General features: G+C 37.4%; 1 protein-coding gene across 1 annotated transcript in view; it reads right to left on the bottom strand.

Annotated features, from left to right (window-relative positions):
- TRIP12 (thyroid hormone receptor interactor 12) overlaps window positions 1–18,548 on the bottom strand; it is a 93,660-nt gene that overhangs the window by 41,653 nt on the left and 33,459 nt on the right. Inside the window, 11 exon segments of the mRNA XM_081328906.1 lie at window positions 3,194–3,359; window positions 3,440–3,508; window positions 3,831–3,992; window positions 4,145–4,237; window positions 5,325–5,420; window positions 5,697–5,732; window positions 6,228–6,376; window positions 6,888–6,983; window positions 8,088–8,171; window positions 14,309–14,445; window positions 15,908–16,013. Of these exon segments, the coding sequence (XP_081185032.1) occupies window positions 3,194–3,359; window positions 3,440–3,508; window positions 3,831–3,992; window positions 4,145–4,237; window positions 5,325–5,420; window positions 5,697–5,732; window positions 6,228–6,376; window positions 6,888–6,983; window positions 8,088–8,171; window positions 14,309–14,445; window positions 15,908–16,013 (1,194 nt within the window).

The following is an 18,548-nucleotide window of genomic DNA, read 5'->3' as shown; positions in this document are numbered from 1 at the left end:
ACTATATCAATAACTAAACCACAGTTCATTCTACTCTCCATTAATTTTTTTAAAAAACTGTTTAGCAAAATAGAGTTTAGTCCAGTAAAAGCTGTTGAATTTTGATTATGTCACAGCTACACCAAAACTACAACATTAGAACAATGTTTTTCCCATTACATTTTCTGTAGCTAATAGTATATAGACATCCAGTGCTATTTCATACTTAACATAGTTCATATTGCTAAGCTTGTAAGCCGCCCTGAGTCTTCGGAGAAGGGCGGGATATAAATGGAATTAAAATAAATAAAATAAATAAATATGATCTATTTCAGTCAAATATTGACTGGGATTTTGACAAAGAAATTGCTTTCATGGTCTGTCAGATGTCACTGAGAGACAATAAAGATCCTGATAATCTTCTTTAACACCACAAGTGATTTGCTGTGCTATTCTTTTGAAGAGACTTGGTATTAGGGTCCTGTTTGTTTTTTAGTTCCCCCAGTCTTTTGACACCTGATTCATAATTAATTCTGTGGCCCAATTCAAATAGTTTGTACTTTGAACACCTTCATTACTTGGCACGGCACTGATATCTATCGCCACAGATCTTTGGAGTCTCTTTTCTAAGGCTACCAACTAAATAAAACATGGTATAATATACTGTATGTGGAGTGCTTAGTGCTCTCTGAGCTTTGTTATTTTCTTGCAGAGGTTTTATTACCTGGCTAGATAACATCTTCAGTGCTGGAAGGGAAGGGAATTTGCTCTCTATTTATATACAGTAACTTGGCCTATCAGTATTGATGGAGGTGTTGTTTTCTCCTTGCTAGTTGATTGATTGGACTACTGCTCTGAGTTGGTAGTTCCTTTATTAGGGTATTGTTTACTGCTTGTCTGTCTTATGTTGCTCCTGGTATTAATCCTTACTTTTCTGGGTATTATTACTGGCAAGGAGTGTTCTGATAATTTTTGTTTGTTTTTTAGCTTTTTTATTGACTGTTTTGAAGGGTATGTAAATATGGTTTAAGTCTATGTCCCTGCTGATCTGTCTGAATGCCAAGCTTACAAGATTCCCTAGTGTTTTTGGATTTAACTTGGTCCAGCATCTTCACAGATTCCCAGTTGAAACTATGGCTAAGTCTGTCCATATGTTCTGAAATTCAGTAATTTTCATAGTATATTCTGTCTGTCCTACATGGAGGCTATTGTAGTTCTTACACATGTTCTACCTGACTTCTGTTTTTTCTTCTTTGGTTACTGGGTAATTTGGTCTATTTAAGATGATTTGGAGGCCTTTCATCAGTTTGTATACTATGGTAGTGCCATGTGGTTGTACTAGTCTGTGTTGCTTGTGCAATGTGTTTGGTGTATGGCAATGTTATCCTTTTCATAGCTTGTGTTGGTCATAGTGTAGTGCAGGGGTGTCAAACTCAATTTCATTGAGGGCCGCATTAGCATTGCGGTTGCCCTCAGGGGCCCGGGTGGGTATGGCCAGGGTGAGCGTTGCCTACTGGGTGGGCGTGGCTAGAGTGCATATGGCCTACTGGGTGGGCATGGCCAGCTCTACATCGTTCGCATCAAGGGTGCCTATGGGGGCCTGGGCAGGAGTGGGACAGATCTGAGGGTCTCTGGCAGAAGGAGGGTCTCTGGGCCAGGGCCAAGGCAGTGGGGGCCGTTCCCTCACTGTTTCCAGGATGGCTTCGCGGGCCACATGAAACCACTTCGCGGGCCGGATCCGGCCCCCGGGCCTTGTGTTTGACATGTCTGGTATAGTGGGTTGATATAGTTGTGTGGGTATCTGTCTTGTTGGAAGCTGTATAGGCGGTCTGCTTCCTTCTTTGGCATTCTGAGTTGCTGCACTATGCTTCTGATCATCTATATAATGTTCTTACCCAGCTCCTTCAGTGGAAAGTGAGGTTATTTTGGCAGGGGAGTACTTGGTTAGTGTAAATAGTTCTTCAATATACTGCTTCTAATTTGCCACAATTTTGGTTACTGATAAGAATATCCAGGAAGGCTCTTGGTAGTCTTCGACTTACAACTATTAGTTTCACAATGGTCTGGAATTATGGCAGCCCATAAAGAACTCCCAGCCATTGCAAAGGGTTGCAGTCACAATTGCAATATGGGTGCTTGGCAACTTGTTTGCCCTTACAACAGGTTGCCAATCACCCTTTGGTCATGTGATCCCCATTTGCAATCTGCTCTGCCGGTTTCCCCAGAAGGTCAATGGGGAAACTGTCAGGGAAGGTGGCAAGCTGCCGCCACCTGCTGAGAAGACTCACTCTTGTCTCTGAGGGCTGGCTAAAAGGGAGCTGAACTCCCATGCCAGGCAGCTCTTTTCGCCAGTCTCCAGAAATGAGAGGCAGCCAAAATCCAAGCAGAAAGACAGCATGTAAATGTGAGGAGCAGAGGAGGTCCAGGGAGACCTGAGAAAGGCCATGCTTATCTCTTCACTCAGGGGCTGTAAATCCTACTTGGATTTTGGCAGGGAGGATTTTCAGCTCCTGAGTGAAGCCTCCAGGATCCCCCCTATCCCGAGTCACCCTACACAACTTACCTGGCATCTAATAATCATAATCAGGAGTGCTAGGATTGTAGTGGTTGAGAGAAGTAGTCATGTGAACATCTTGTTTAATGACTGCTTCACTTACTGACCAAGATTCTGGTCCTAATTGTGGTCTTACATTGAGGACTACCTGTTCTGTGGTGTGTTTTTTCTTCTCTTGTGAATTTTATTCCTCTGAAGATGTTGATTGTTTCATGTATCTTCTGTTGATGTTGTTTTACGTGTTCCATTTGTGTTTGTGTGTCTCAGCCATTAAATATCATTGCCAGGGGAGTTCATAGCACCCAGTATGATGACATTCCAGAGCCAAAGTTTTTTAAAAACATTACTTATTTCACTTTGTCTGTCTTTCATCTAAGCTGCTTTTATCCTATTGTTTTCAGCTTTTACAGTTATGTTACTATCTTTCTATACTGCTAGAAAGGTCTTGCTATGTAGTGGCCTACAAGATTTTATTCCCAGCTAATGTCAATAAACTTTTCCTCAAGAAATGTGCTGCAGTACCCTTGTCAGATTCTTAAAAATAATTTCTATTGCTACCTGATGCATCACCCTTTCCCAGCTTGGCACTTACTGATTTGTTGGACTTCATCTATAAAAACTATCAGCTAGTAAACAAAAATAATTGACACAAGAACTTACTTTGCTTCATAAGCTGAACTGCTAGCATAGGACAGTTGGAACACATTAGGGAAAACATGCGCACCACCATGATGAACATCCCTGAGCTCAAAATTGGAGGAGTCACTACTAGGAGTTGTTGAATATTTGTAAGCAAATCCTTAGAAGCAACCTGCTGCAGCAGATTCTTTGAGAAAAGAAAGAGAAATTAATATTCCATATAATCAAACCTTTTTAAAATTACACTGAAGAAAAAGAAGACGTTACCTCTTCATGTTGGAAGTTGTCCACCAAACGTGCAAAACAAAGGCAAGTGCTTTCTACTGACTTTTTATCCTATATGGTTTGAATACAAATATTATGTTTTAATATACAAATATACAATGTCAGGCATATCAAGAACCAAAATCCTGAAAAATGTCATTAAGAACAAAGATAGTGACCAAGAAATAAGCAAAAGTATCAAACTCAGCTCCAAATATCTGATAGGAACTGAATCTATTGCTTTTTTTACTTTGGCCATAAAGCTCGGTTGATATCAAGTATTTTCTCCCATAATGGATCTATCATTTAGAATTATAGGAAGTTCTTCATGAAAACCTTGAACCATACAACATGAAAGCCTTAAACCATACCACAGTTCAAAAGATTTTCCAACCTGGTGGGTTAGCCTTTGGGTAAGCAGTGGAAGAGAATCTGCAACAAAGTGAAACTCATCAGGAGTGATGCTTTGGCAGCAATTGGCAGCAATAGCTAATGCATTCCTCTGAGCATTTATGCTGAAAAACTCCAGGTACAGCAAACAGTCAGCTAAGCCCCCCTATAAAAACAAAAGTAAAAAAAAAAATGTTTGAGTCATAAGAGAGGGGAAGGGGAGGCAGGCATTTCTAGGAGTCTTTCATTTGCTTGAAGAGAAAACTATGGTAATGTTCACTATAGAATAACTATTTTTTAATTGGAAGCAATACTTACTGCCTGCAAAATAGCTTTACTATGTCTGCGTGATAGCATCTCCAAGGCAGTCAATGCTTGCTCTGCTACATCAATACACTGAATAACTTGAAGCTAGGACAAATGAAAATTATATAACAAATCATTTACATTTTCAGTTGATATTTTTCCTCTCATTCATTTTAGCAGTTTTTAAAAGACATTTCAAAATACAGAGAAGCCTAAAGTATATAAGGACCAGAAATTCTAAAAGAAAACTAAAAGTACTTCCTGAATTGAACTTATTATCAAAGACACCCTATTAGTTATTCTAAGTGTGTAATATTAGCTGCCATTTTCTCTGACACACATGGATAATTTCAAAATCTAGAAAAATCTAGAACAGCCCTTCCCAAACTTGGATAAATTAGCCCAAATTAGGTAAAAGTGGTTTCTCTTTGGGTAACAACACATAAACCCATTACCCAATCTCAGGAGGAAAATTTAAATTGACTTTTACTTATATTGGGCAACAAGGTCTTTCTAATAGTTTCAAGTAAAGAACAAAAAAGTTTGGGAAGCACTGATCTAGAAGATCTAAGAAGTTGATCTACTAGAATTTATACTAAATTCAGGGAGAGGAGATTCACTCATAAATATACATTAACATCATAAGAATATATTTGGCTACAAAACGGGGGGAAATTTAAGCAAAACAATTAAATAAGCCAAAGATGTCAATTAATCCCTGGGATTAATACAAACAAAAAAGTATTTTGTACAAAGGATACAAGGAATATATTTCAAGTTTCCTTCAAGCCTAGATAAACAATGCTTAGATAACTGCTACATGTAGAAAGATTACTAGGCAAAAATAATCTAAATTTTACATTTTATCTGATCAATATTAGACAGACTTCACATTTCTATATTTAAACTTTTTAAAGCTCTTTTTCTATTCTCAAATGCACTAGTTCTATATTTTATAGTGCTCCTGCTCTTTCCCTATTGTACATGGCATTAAGATTTAAATAATAGTAGACATGATATAATGATTAAGAATATTCAGGTATAAATTATAAAATTATTTACTTCTTAAAAGAACTTATAGGAAATTCTGAATTCCTGTACCAGTTAGTATTAAGCACAGCCAATGAACAATGACTTTGAGAACATTAATTGACAATGTCTTTTATTGCAATTCTTGGCTGATCAGTTTTACCTTCTCCAAAAAAACAGGAATTGCATCCACCACAACTGCAGATGATCTGGGAAGTGCTTCCATCATGTAGGTTAAGGCTCGACAAGCATGATTCATCTGTGAAAGCAATCAAATATAAAAGCACTCCTGCCAGATCACACCAAAAGTTTGCTTACTTTGACACAGCATTTTCTTTCATAGTATAGCTAACTAGAAATCCCAAAGAAGCTCAGAAGCAGAACATTCAATCAATATTTCCCCTTCCTACTGCTAGTTCCTATAGATATTACTTTAGTGACAAAATGTTTCTAACTCTGAAGATGGGTAGCTCATTTAGACATTTGCCATCAAAATGTATGTATACACAAACTATCTTTAAGATGAAATACTCACAATGTCGAAGTTGTGCTCCATCTGTAGCAAAGTTATCTGTAAATAATAGAAAAAGAATTGTCTTTACTTATTGCTTTATATTCCCCCTTTCCTTCAGAAGCTTAAGGCAGCAGGTTTTATTGTATTTATGTCTATTTCTTTATAGTTTATACAATCTTCCTTATTAGCAGTCTCAGTAATAGGTTAATGAAGTGTGCCTTGTACTATATTGAGCAGACAACAATCAGATGACACAAAAATTACAGCTGTCGCCAAGAAAGGCTAGTAAAAAATGTTTCTAAAATTTAGCACCTCCCCATCCCTAAAGAATTTATGTTTCTATTTTAGGTACATTGCTATATTATCTTAAGTCAGTTTGAGAACTACTCTAACAGTTTATAACGTTTTATGCTATGGACCCCTTCAAATAAGCAACAATATGGGGAAAAACTTAAATCCATTTATCTACATATTTCAATTGATCCATTTGGTCTTTCATGAATTCATAATGAACCAAGGTAAAAGTTGATATGAATTAATGAATATGCTTACCAGAGCTGGAACAACACTCTTGACTGGAAAACCTCCTAAAGTTTCTTCATTACCCATGACCAATAACTGACACATTTCTATCACTGACTGTAACTGCTGGCTTTCATCAGTGGCTTGAAGTCCTTGTAGAAGTTGCTGAGCTTTAGAACCTAAAAAGGAAAAGGAATTCAAAGCATATTTGTTCACATTTTTACAACAGCTATTTGATTATAGTAGACAATAACTTTATTAGTTCCTTATTTAAAAATGGTGTATGATTTTTATATGTTGATGGTGCTTAAAGTTTTCCTTTCAGTCACAAATATATATTTCATATAGATATTACAAATACTTTCTATATTGAGAAGCAGAAAAAGTATAATTTAAAAGTGTGCTTTCAATTAGCAAAGCTTGAACATTCTTACAGCACATATCTGGTTTTTCCATCACTTTAACTTCTTGTACTTTCACTCTTGGCCACAGTACTGAATACTAATATTCTATACTTTTCTGATGATTTATATCTGCAAAGTAAAAGTCGCCAGTCTTTACTACTTTACTACTTTCTTGAAAGTTAATAGGGTGGGATCCATGGATATCTCCAAATGCTCCATTAGGCAGGTGCTTAATGAAGACTTACTATCCTAAAATATTGTAAAATATGCAAATTAGTCTACTTACTAGCTCCACTTCCAATTGTTCGGTGGAATAGCTGAGACATTCGAGGACCAAGAGGACCAAATAGATGTGGAGGGAGTCCTCTAGCTTCTAACAGAGCTAGAAATAAAAAAAATGTAAATCTGCATTAAACTCTTTATATTAAATTACAAGCTGTGATTTGCATAATATAAATTTTCATTTTGTAGCATTTAAATGATTGAAACTTCTACATTTTTATTTTACAAGATTATTATTAAGCAGTTATATATTTTACTTTTGTAGAATCCTAGCCATAAAACAATTTTTCTCTTGAATGCCACTAACACTGGAATTTATCATTATGCAGTTTTAATGGCCACATATATTTTTGTTTCTGCACAGAGTTTTTAAATTTTGGAAAGTTTTGAAAAGTCATGTTAGATACATGCTACTTTAGCTTTACCTCTCTAAGTCAAAATCAAGGAAACCTGCTCTTCTTCCATATTAAAAATACCAAAATTTGAATGGAAAATTTGCATCCTACAAATAATAATGGATTTTGATTTCCAACAGCTTTAATAGGCATGACAATGGTCAAGAATGTTAAGAGCAGGAGTACAAACAAAATTTAGAGATCACAGGCTCCCTTGTGTACTTTGGATAGATGAACTAAAAATATCTTTAAGAATAAAAAGGGTCTGAATTCTAAAGAAAATTATACATCTACATAGATTGCAGGAGTTCCTCTAGTAATAATGCCTTTGAATACTAAGGAGAGAAAACCAGATGATTAAAAAGTAAAATAGTTTCTAAAAATCAGTTTCCCTAAATAAAATAGATTTTACAACTTATAACAATTCTTTAAATTATAATAATAATTCCAATGTACTCATTTATGCCAAAGATGACTGATATGCCACTGAATTTTAGCAGACCTTCAATTACGTGGTCAAAAAGACCAAGCATTTCGTTCAAGTTATAGAAAATTTTTTGAAGGGAACATCAGAAAAGGGTTCTAAGAAAGCCTCCAACTGTTTAAAACAAGCATGTCAAACTGGCAGCCTCCAGACCAGATGCATCATGCCGAAACCGCGCCCACCCCATTGCTGGCAATGGGGGGAAAGTCCCAATACGTCATGCGACGTCACATGACATCACGAGTTTGATATGCCTGGTTTAAAAGAAATTTAGAGAGTTGTAACCTTAAAGTTGTTATTTATATAATGTAAGCTTAGTATGTACCTTGTAATCTTCCCATCTCAGAATCATCTGATTCACTTTCACCAGAGGTGGTCATGCCCACAGCCCCAGCAACAGAACTAGAAGCTAATGAAGAACACAAAATAAATGGCATTAATAAATCATGCAGCTTACGTACTTACGTACTTATAAACTCAGAAATCTTCCTTCCAAAATTGTCAAAGAAAATCTTTAACAACCTCAGTAGGAATTGGAATGGGCAAATGAAACAGCAGGTTTATTTTTAGTTTTGACTTACACAGTATGGAAAAACTGCACTTGAACAGTCAATTTAGGCTTTCAACCATGCATATTGAAATCTTCTGAATTTTTACTCATTTTTCTTTTTTCTTTTATTTGAAATAAGGAAAAATTAAACACAAATCTGACAAGAGCTTGACAGATCTGAAATTATAATACTCTGATCTGAAATGTATACCAAAAAGTAATGGTATAACATCTTCACAAACCCCCCAAAAGAATGAAAATTACTATTGTAAATAAATGTTTCCCACAAAAATCAAGGAACATGTTCACATCTCTAAGAAACTTTTCCAAAGGAAGCACTAATAGCTTAACCAAAAATATAATACTACAATGTTAATTGTTATTCTGTTTAAATCAGAAAATATGAAAAATAAGCCTATTGATCATCATACATTGATAACAATTTAATTTCTTTAATTGCATTTAACCATATTTTTTATCAAAATATATTGAACATATCAGATAAAAATGTATTTAACTAGATCACTATAGGAAAAACCCTGGCTCTTTTTAAACTATAGTAAAGACATTGCACACCAGTTAAAGTTTTTTTGAGATATTTTCCCATTCTTAAATATTATATTTACTTAAGAAGCAATACCAACTCTCATCCCAAATTAATTAATAGTGATAAGGGCTTTTCCTTAACTTCAATTATAAAACCTTGAACAATTATATGTTATTAGAAAAAGAATAAGTCAGGAAGAAAAGATCAGGTCCAACATGAAGGTTCAATTAAACTAATTGCTAAATCATGGCTATGCACAACAACCTGAACTATCAGTAAACACTTGCTTAGGGTTGCATAAGCATCATAAAATTCAGAGGTGGTGACGGCTGTGGACTAAGTTCATTTGTGGCTGTTTGGGGATTCTAGGTTGATCTCTCTTTTAACTCTGCCCGTCCTGCCACTCCAAGTGCTGGTCTCGAGTCTAAGGACCTCCTGTCAAGAGTGAAAAGGTGGCAGCTACGTGCCTCTTTGTTTTCATCTTGCCATTAGAGCAGACATGTCAAACTCGTGACGTCGCACAACGTATTGGAGCTTTTTCCCCATTGCCGGCAGGAGGGCAGAGGTCAAGCCCTAGGCCTCTTAGTTGTGGAGTGCCTCAGGGATCGGTGCTCTTGCCCCTCCTGTTCAACATCTATATGAAGCCGCTGGGAGAGATCATCCGTGGCTTCGGGGTGAAATATCATCAATATGCTGATGATACCCAGCTATTCATCTCTACCCCGAACCAACCCAGTGATGCCCTCGATGTGATGTCCCGTTGCCTGGAAGCGGTACAGATTTGGATGGGAGAAAACAGGCTTCGACTCAACCCGGCCAAGACTGAGTGGCTGTACATACCGTCATCTCGTTTAGTCCAAGAGGTTCCATCTTTGACTATAGGAGGAGAGATGTTACCTCCCATTGATAGAGCACGCAATCTGGGCGTCCTCCTAGATCCACGACTCAGTTTTGAAGATCATATTGGAGTCGTGGCTAGGGGGGCATTTGCACAGATTCGCCTTATATACCAATTGTGCCCCTTTTTGGACCGAGATGCCCTACGTACAGTCACCCACGCACTCGTTACCTCCCGTATAGATTACTGTAATGCTCTCTGCATGGGGCTGCCCTTGAAGACCACCCGGAGGCTTCAGCTGGTGCAGAATGCAGCTGCACGGGTTGTGATGGGAGCACCCCGATACTCCCATATTACACCCCTCCTGCGTGAGCTGCATTGGCTACCAGTTGCCCTCCGGGTGAGATTTAAGGTGCTGGTACTTACCTTTAAAGCCCTACATGGCTTAGGCCCGGGATACTTGCAGGACCATCTGCTGCCGGGAACAAATTCCCATCGTCCAGTACACTCACACAGAGAAGGCCTCCTCAGGGTACCGTCAGCTAGGCAATGTCGGCTGGCAACCCCCAGGGGGAGGGCCTTCTCTGTGGGAGCACCAGCCCTATGGAATCAGCTCCCCCGAGCTTCGGATGGCCCAAAATCTCCAATCCTTTCGCCGCGGCCTCAAAACACTCCTGTTCCACCAGGCTGACCTGGACTGACAGGCATTTTAATTAATTATATTTAGAATTTTTAATTTATTTTTTAATTTTTAATTTTAATTTATTGCACAGATGATTTCAATTTTATTTTTATCTTGATTTCTGTACTTATTATATGTTTTGTTGTTAGCCGCCTTGAGTCCTTCGGGAGATAGGGCGGGATATAAATCCCATCAATAAATAAATAAATAAATAAATAAATGGGGTGGGCGCTGTTTCTTTGTGACACGTGCGGCCCGCGGGCCGGCAGTTTGACAGCCCTGCATTAGAGTAAGGGGGGATGGGGAGATGATGCTTTCAGCTGGGTTAGAGAAACAAAACCTCTCTGGTTCTTTGGAAGTCTGCTGAAAGATGGCTGTCTGGAAATCTTTCAAGGACATTCTAGCAGGTATGAAGAAGATAGCAGACAGTTCCCATAACAAAGAGAATGTTTACATGAGCTACGTGGACATCTGGAGGGTTTGTCTAGGAATGTCATTGTTATATGCTATGGTTTGATGCCTTGGGATTTTAGAGTTAGTTTTCCTTTTCCTATACCAGGCCATGTATTCAATAAAACAGTAATCTTTTCAGAAATGAAAATGAGGCTGGACTTTTATTTGGATATTCAAGCTGGAGGTTGACACCTACAGATTACCAACCCACTTTGATTGGGTTACTATGACCCTGTCCAGAGCTAAACATGGAGCATCTCTGGAAACAGAGGGCTTCCATACCCTCACAATCTCCATATATTCAATAATGTCTCCTGATCAGCCCAGAATTAAGATACCAATCAGTTATTTATTTAGCGTATGGCTGGTCACACACAGAATTAAAAGCACTTCATATTTACAAGTTAGAACAGTTAAAACAATTTTTTTTAAAAAGAAGCAATTATAAAACCTAAGAGGAAAACAGAAATAACATTTCAGAGTTTAATGTCGAGTTTGGAGATCCAGTTAGTAGCTGCCGTTGTTACCCAGAGGAAGTCCTTAAAATCTCCTGGGTATCTTCTATTAGTGCATTCCCTCACTATATGTTGGATAGTCTGTCGGGGAGCCCGGCAATCACATTGTGCTGAAGTTGTCTTTCCCCATTTATACAAAGAATCAGCACACACCCCATAAGTCGTTCTAATTCTATTGTCTGTCACCCATATGTGTCGGGGTACATTAAATCCTGGAGGTATACTATTAGGATTAATATGCTCAGAAATATCTTGGGAGGTATAGCTACTCCATGCTTGCATCCACTTTTGTATAGTGCTCTGATGTTCAGCCAGCAGCTTAAGTGCTGTGAGGAGTGGTGGATTTCTTGACTTTAATACCAATCAGTATTGTCTGCTTACTGGTGATACCTGAATCTATCCTAGTAAAGACCAGCCTTAGCAGCTTCATTTACATTTTAAATAGGAAGAGGGAAAGTATTTATGTCTCTCCACAGTAGGTCTTAAGGTTTGTCCTCTCAACCTTACCACTGATTTGAACCAGTACTTAGAAAGAAAAACCATAATACAATGCCCGTAATATCAAATCTCACAGATGGTTTAGAAGGATACCATGATTAATTATATTGAAAACCACTGAAAGATCAGGTTTAAATTTCTCCACGTTGTTCTTCAGAGACTAATGTGAATTCATTTTTTCTGTACCTGAGCTTAAACCTTGACTGAAAGGACTAATATATTTTCTCCAGAATTCCATCCAACTTCAACAGCCACCCACCCTCAAACTTTCAATCACATTCTCCCAGAAGGAAAGATCATGGGCTGGTGAAAGCTAATCTAAATTGCTAGGTCAAGTGAAGGCCAAAAGTGAATAGCTAATCTAAATACTGGGTCAAGTGAAGGCTACTTGATAACAGAGCGCACCATGCCTCCTTCAAGTCAGACAGCATCATCTTTTCCCTTGAAAAGTATTAATCACCATCCAAACTCAGCATTCTGTCACACTTTTGGAGTTTTTCATCAGCCAGAAGGAAGAATGGGGTTTCAAGATTAAGTGGCTGTGCTGATTTAGCAGAAATCAGAACTGACCCCTTTAAAATAATCCCACATAATCTTGCAAAATTATCTTCATAGGATCTGACCGTTAACAACCAATTAACATTCAAATTGAGAGTGAATCTAAGTGATTTTAGCCCACAAACTCTTCCCGGTGACTCAGAACATGGTATTTTAGCCTATTTTCCTCCAAAAAGCCACAACACTTTAAACAGAACAACAAGCCAGGACTACAAGGACATAATAAAAGCATGAAAAATTGCTCTTGCCGTGCTTATTGCCATAGTATACTGTAGTCTCAAACCCAAATTCACATCTGTATTCAGTCAAATACAGGCCTTTGCTCTCTTGCTTCATCTCCCATAGCTCCCCACCCAGTAAACAAGGAAAAATCTCTGGATTGGCAAACTTGGAAAATCACTCAAGTATAATTCGGTCCTATATTCTATAACGTTACTAATCTTGAGCCACCAAAATGTTGGGGAAATGATTGCCACTGTAACTTTTTTTTTGGGGGGGGGGGTGGAAATCAAGTATTCTCAAATCAAGAAGATCCATTAGCCATTAGGGTGAACAATCAAATAAATCTATTCTAGTAGAAATTAGCAATACTATCAATTACATAGCATCACCGTGTGCAGCTAGCACTTCCTAAATGTAATTTTGCCTTTAAGAATACAGAAACAAGACTTTAAAATACTATTTTAACCATCTACAATATTTTAGAGATGTTTAATTGGTTCTTTATTTAAATAAGCTCAGCTGATACCATAAATTATTTTTAAAGTCTTAAATTTATCAGAAGACATAAGAGGTTTAAAATCTATTTCAGTATCCTCAACTTTCAACCATAATTGGGATCAGAATCTCAGTCATTGATTGAAGCAGTCATTAAATGAGATGCCTAACTGATTGCTTCATTCAATAACTCCATCCCGGCACTCCCATTAGTACTGGTTAAGCAATTTCCTAGGCTGTAAAGAAGATGGACTGAAAGAGCTGCCTGCCAAGTTCAGCTCCCCTGTATGTGGAAGAGAACTCCTTTGACAGGCTGCAGGAAAGGAGATCTGAGCTCTGTTTCTTTATCCTGCCACAGCAATTGTGCTCTCACCAGTTGCAGGAAGAGAACTTGAAATCTTTATCTGAGCTCCATTCATCTGGCAACTCTCCCAGAGACAAGAGGGAGTCCTCTCAGCAGGCAGCAGCAGCAGCTTGTAATCTTCCCTGCCAGCTTCTCCACTGAGTTTCTGGGGAAGCCAGCAGAGAACACTGAAAATAGGAATCATATAATTGCAGGAAGCTTGGCAATTGACTGTAAGTACAAGCAGGTTGCCAAGCACCCAGATTGCAATCATGTGACTGCAGGGGTTGTAATACAACATTTTGCAATGGCCAGAAATGTCTTACAGTCCATATAGCACCATTTCCAAGATCATTATAATTCCAGACCATCATTAAATGAACAGTCATAAGTTAAAGATTACCTGTAATTCAAATTTTAAAAAAATGCTTATATACTTAACAATAATTATAAAGTGTTCAAATCCTTGAGGACTGTAGGAAATTTACAACAGGAAAAGGGAAAAAATAATACAATCACAGTAAAAAAAGATATGCCTTTAACAATTGGGTAGGATAGTTTACTGAAATAATATCTATGTAACTTGGTTAAAGAATGTAAAAAATATGGGGATTTCTGTATTTCTGGAGGGATCCTATTCCACAAAAGAAGGCCTACTTTGGATAATGCCTGTCATCTTGTGCTCAACCCATGAAATTTACAAGGAGAAACTCTAGCAGGATTTCTCTACACATGACAAGCAAAATCAGTTCCAGCACAGTATTTCCCGATAAACCCAGCACTGCATTAGAAGAAAGCACTATATAGTGAAAGTAACCTAGAACTTATAGGTATTTTTTCCTTACCTGCAGCTCCTTGTGGAGCCTCATCAGCTCGTGCAGCTGAAGAATTAACACCATCCTGATTGTTATCAGGATCAGCCATTTTCTCCTGTCGGCGAGCCTCAGCTGCTCCTCTTTTGCCCAGGCCAGAGCCTCGCCGACTAAAAAAAACAGGTACAATCAGAAACCTTCTAGATTATGTTTTTAGTTCGCAATGGAGTCAAATGAAACCCTATACAGCCTATAGTAGTGCTTTTTCATTGTGTGTTCAAAAATACTTTAAAAAGCAACTTCAATAAATATAAGAAGTACAGGTAGTCCTCGACTTACAATCGTTCATTTAGTGACTGTTTGAAGTTACAATGGCCCTGGAAAAAGTGACTAATGAGCCTTGGTGGAGCAGTGGGCTAATGCCTCCTTAAGTAACACCAGCTGCCTGCAATTAGTGCAGGTTCGCATCCCACCAGGCTCAAGGTTGACTCAGCCTTCCATCCTTCCGAGGTAGGTAAAATGAGGACCCAGATTGTTGGGGGCAATTAAGCTGACTTTGTAATAATGCCGCTTGGGGTGTGTGTGAAAGCCCTAATAAGCAGGCATATACATAGGATGAAGGCTACTGCTAAGCTTGTAAGCCGCCCTGAGTCTTCGGAGAAGGGCGGGATATAAATGGAATTAAAATAAATAAAAAATAAATAAATATTTCAGTTATAACCTTTGCAGCATCCTCGTGGTCACATGATCAAAATTCAGATGCTTGGCAACTGGTTCATATTAATGACCACTGCTGGTAAGCAAAGTCAATGGGGAAGCCGGATTCACTTCATAACCGGATTACTATCAATTGCAGTGATTCACTTAACAACTGTGACAAGAAAGGTTGTAAAATGGGGCAGAACTCACTTAACAAATGTTTCACTTAACAACAGAAATTTTGCGTTCAATTGTGGTCGTAAGTCAAGGACTGCCTAGCTCACAGGTCTGCAACCCGCGGCTCCGGAGCCGCATGCGGCTCTTTCAGCCGTCTCCTGCGGCTCCCAGTCCTCTGCCATGTGCAGTCCCCCCCCAAAAAAAGTGGGACTAAAAAAGTTCAACCAATCAACTTAAATATGCAGGGTAGGTGCATATCTCGCCTTGGCGCCACTCTTCAGTCAAATCCTGTTCTGCGCATGTACGCGCATGTGCACACATTTTTTGCGGCTCCCAGTTTTTCCTTTTGTGTGGGAACCAGTTCTGAGTGGCTCTTTCACTGTTTCAGGTTGCTGACCCCTGGCCTAGCTATTTCATAAAGATAGAGCAATTACCTAATTTATGGTTAAATATTATATAAAGTTCTGCACAACTAACCAGCATCTTCAGGGCTTTTACTTAAACTTTATGTTTCTAACACAAAATATTTAGTGTGGACCTGCTACTTCAGTACAATACTGCGAACATATTCCTTATTTCAAACTGTGATTTTATGTTATACTATTTCTCATTTCATTAAACTTATCAAATTAAACATACTATCAGGCACACAAATATAAACTGTCTGTTATGCTCATTTAAATTCTTTATAAGCTTTTCCCAAATGCAATTTCTTCAACTATTTTAAAGTGTTTATAATTCTATATCACATTATACCTGGTACTAGCACAGGAGCCCGTGGTCTTTTGCCGTGTGCTCCGCCTCAAACTGGGGAGCTCAGCAGGTGGTGATTCACTGCGCTTTTTTGTAGATTTTCTCAAGCCTAAACAAATAGAAGATGGGTAATAATGACAGCTTATATTTCTTCACAAGTTTCCCAACATGAAATGTTCCCTTTCATTACACTCTTCACTCTTTTTACTCATTATCATTACCCATCATGAAAGAGAACTTCTACACAGAGATGATTTAAGAAAAATAAAAATATGGTAAGGTTAAAAATGTATTTATTTCACACACTACACATTACACTATTACTGTGTGCATTTATTTACATGCTATTAGGGAAGGATTTCAATATTCTCACCAGTAAAAAAAAATAACCTGGTATTTGTTAGATTTATATTCTCACTTTCCTCTAGGTACTCATTTGCTGAATATTATTCTGCCTATTTTTTTCTCTACAATTTTGTGAGATTTGTTGGCCTAAGAATGACTGACCCACTGAACTTCATGACTGACTTGAACCTTATCAGTTCTTCCCTAAATTCTATCTCATGCAACTGCATGTCCCATAGCATGTCCAGCTCTATGCTATGATCTATGGAAGTCTATAACATGCCTGATGTAGAGGACAGGAAAAAGAATGTTTCAATCAACTATTTTCTTTAAGTCTAATAAAGATATATACAAACTATTTGGACCTTGAAATGCCTTGTTTAAAATTATGTTTTTTAAATTTGAAACAAGATATTTCAATCTAATTTTATCTCAAAACAGTGCTGTTCTCTGCCCAGGACACCTTTGGAAACTTATTTAATATCAGAATATCAAAACATTTGACAATACTGTATAGAATATCTTGTATGAAATGAAACACCACAAAATAATCTCTCACATCAAAAAATATATCCGTATACCGTATGAACATTTTGATATATCAACCCACCTAAAAGAAATTGCCTTCTAATGTCAACAACCTAACTATTCTTCAGTGAAGAACTGATGTATAGGGAGAATCATCAAAATATGATGAGATACAAGAAATTCAAACAGGAATTAATTTTCAATCATTGTTGAAGCTAAAATAGACTTTTACATGAAATTAAAAAGCAGAGTAGCTTGATTTTCTTTTTTAGAAAGTCATAAATATCTGCACAAAGTGAAGGGAACTAAATCCTTTCTATCTCAATAAATGGGATGACTTAAGCTATAATTTCTTTCCAAAAGGTTGACTCAGCCTTCCATCCTTCCAAGGTAGGTAAAATGAGGACCCAGATTGTTGGGGGCAATAAGCTGACTTTGTAATAATGCCGCTTGGGGGGGTGTGTGAAAGCCCTAATAAGCAGGCATATACATAGAATGAAGGCTACTGCTAAGCTTGTAAGCCGCCCTGAGTCTTCGGAGAAGGGCGGGATATAAATGGAATTTTTAAAAAAAACATAATTGAAGGAAATTTCTTGAAACTATGGAAAATAATAAGAAAGGTGCTGACAAAGTTTAGGATGCTCCCATATGCATGACCATAGAAAGAAAAATAAATTCTTCCCTTCTCCTGGAGAGAATACAAGGACATGAGTGTTACCTTTTCTTTTATGAGTAGAAATTGGAACATTAGAATTAAAAATAGTTTATACTAATGCCATCTCATCTACTTTTATTTTAATTTGCAGGGAAAAAAGGCAAAATACTGGAAAGGAGAAAGAATATTTGTACTATATGTTGGTATTATTTCTGTACAAATTAAACATGTCAAATTATAAATTTTGAATACTGATCAAAGAAAAAAAACTCCTCAAGGACTTGTTTATGGGTTTATTTAAATTTATTTAAATCAGTGTAGTACTGTATCATTCACAGCTAGGGCTGTGCAATGCTTTGAATTCAATTTCTAAAGGCTGCTTCAAAATGCAATGGAGCACAAATGCAACATTTATCTATAACTTTTCTTCCACAGATGCGTGGTTATTCCCACACAGCTGTCACATAATCCCAAAGTCCTGATTCATTTACAAATTATAGGATATGGTATCATATTTGCTTCCTTGGATGTTCAGAAGTACCTTTTGTGGATTAAACTAAAGCAGTACACAACTGCATAAACATAAACTACTTACTGTGACTACTAATGAATCTATTTAAGTGATAACATCATTATATTGCTATTGTTGCTCCCTCTACTGGCTATCCATAGTAAAACTATATTGTTGCCCTTGTAACTGGCAAGACAAAGGGAGCTGAGTTAGTAGGCTGAAATCTGAGGGGGGGAAAGGAGGCAACAGAATTTTCAAATATATTTTGAAGTACAATTTTAAATTAGCAAATATGTGAAACTATTACTACTGTGTAGCAAGTTTCTTCCCCCTCCCACATCTTAATTCTAGAAAAATATTTCAGTTAGCATTCATCAGTTTTTTTACACAAATTCAGCACAATAGTACAATCTAATGAAATTACTGGGCCTAAACCACTTCCTAATTGGAAATATAGATCATTAGCCACTATCTGTGATGAGGAATTTCAAAATTTAGAATTAAAGCTGTAATGACACATACATACATATCTAAAAGTTGCCTTTTTATTGAACAAATTTATTTTATTTATTAAGTTCTACATGCTGCTCAAATTGGATGGAAGC

This window comes from Vipera berus, assembly GCF_964194415.1.
Source record: "Vipera berus genome assembly, chromosome: 5".
Classification (NCBI taxonomy): Eukaryota; Metazoa; Chordata; class Lepidosauria; order Squamata; family Viperidae; genus Vipera; species Vipera berus.
Note: the sequence above shows the minus strand (reverse complement) of the source record. Positions and strands in the feature narration are given on the sequence as shown.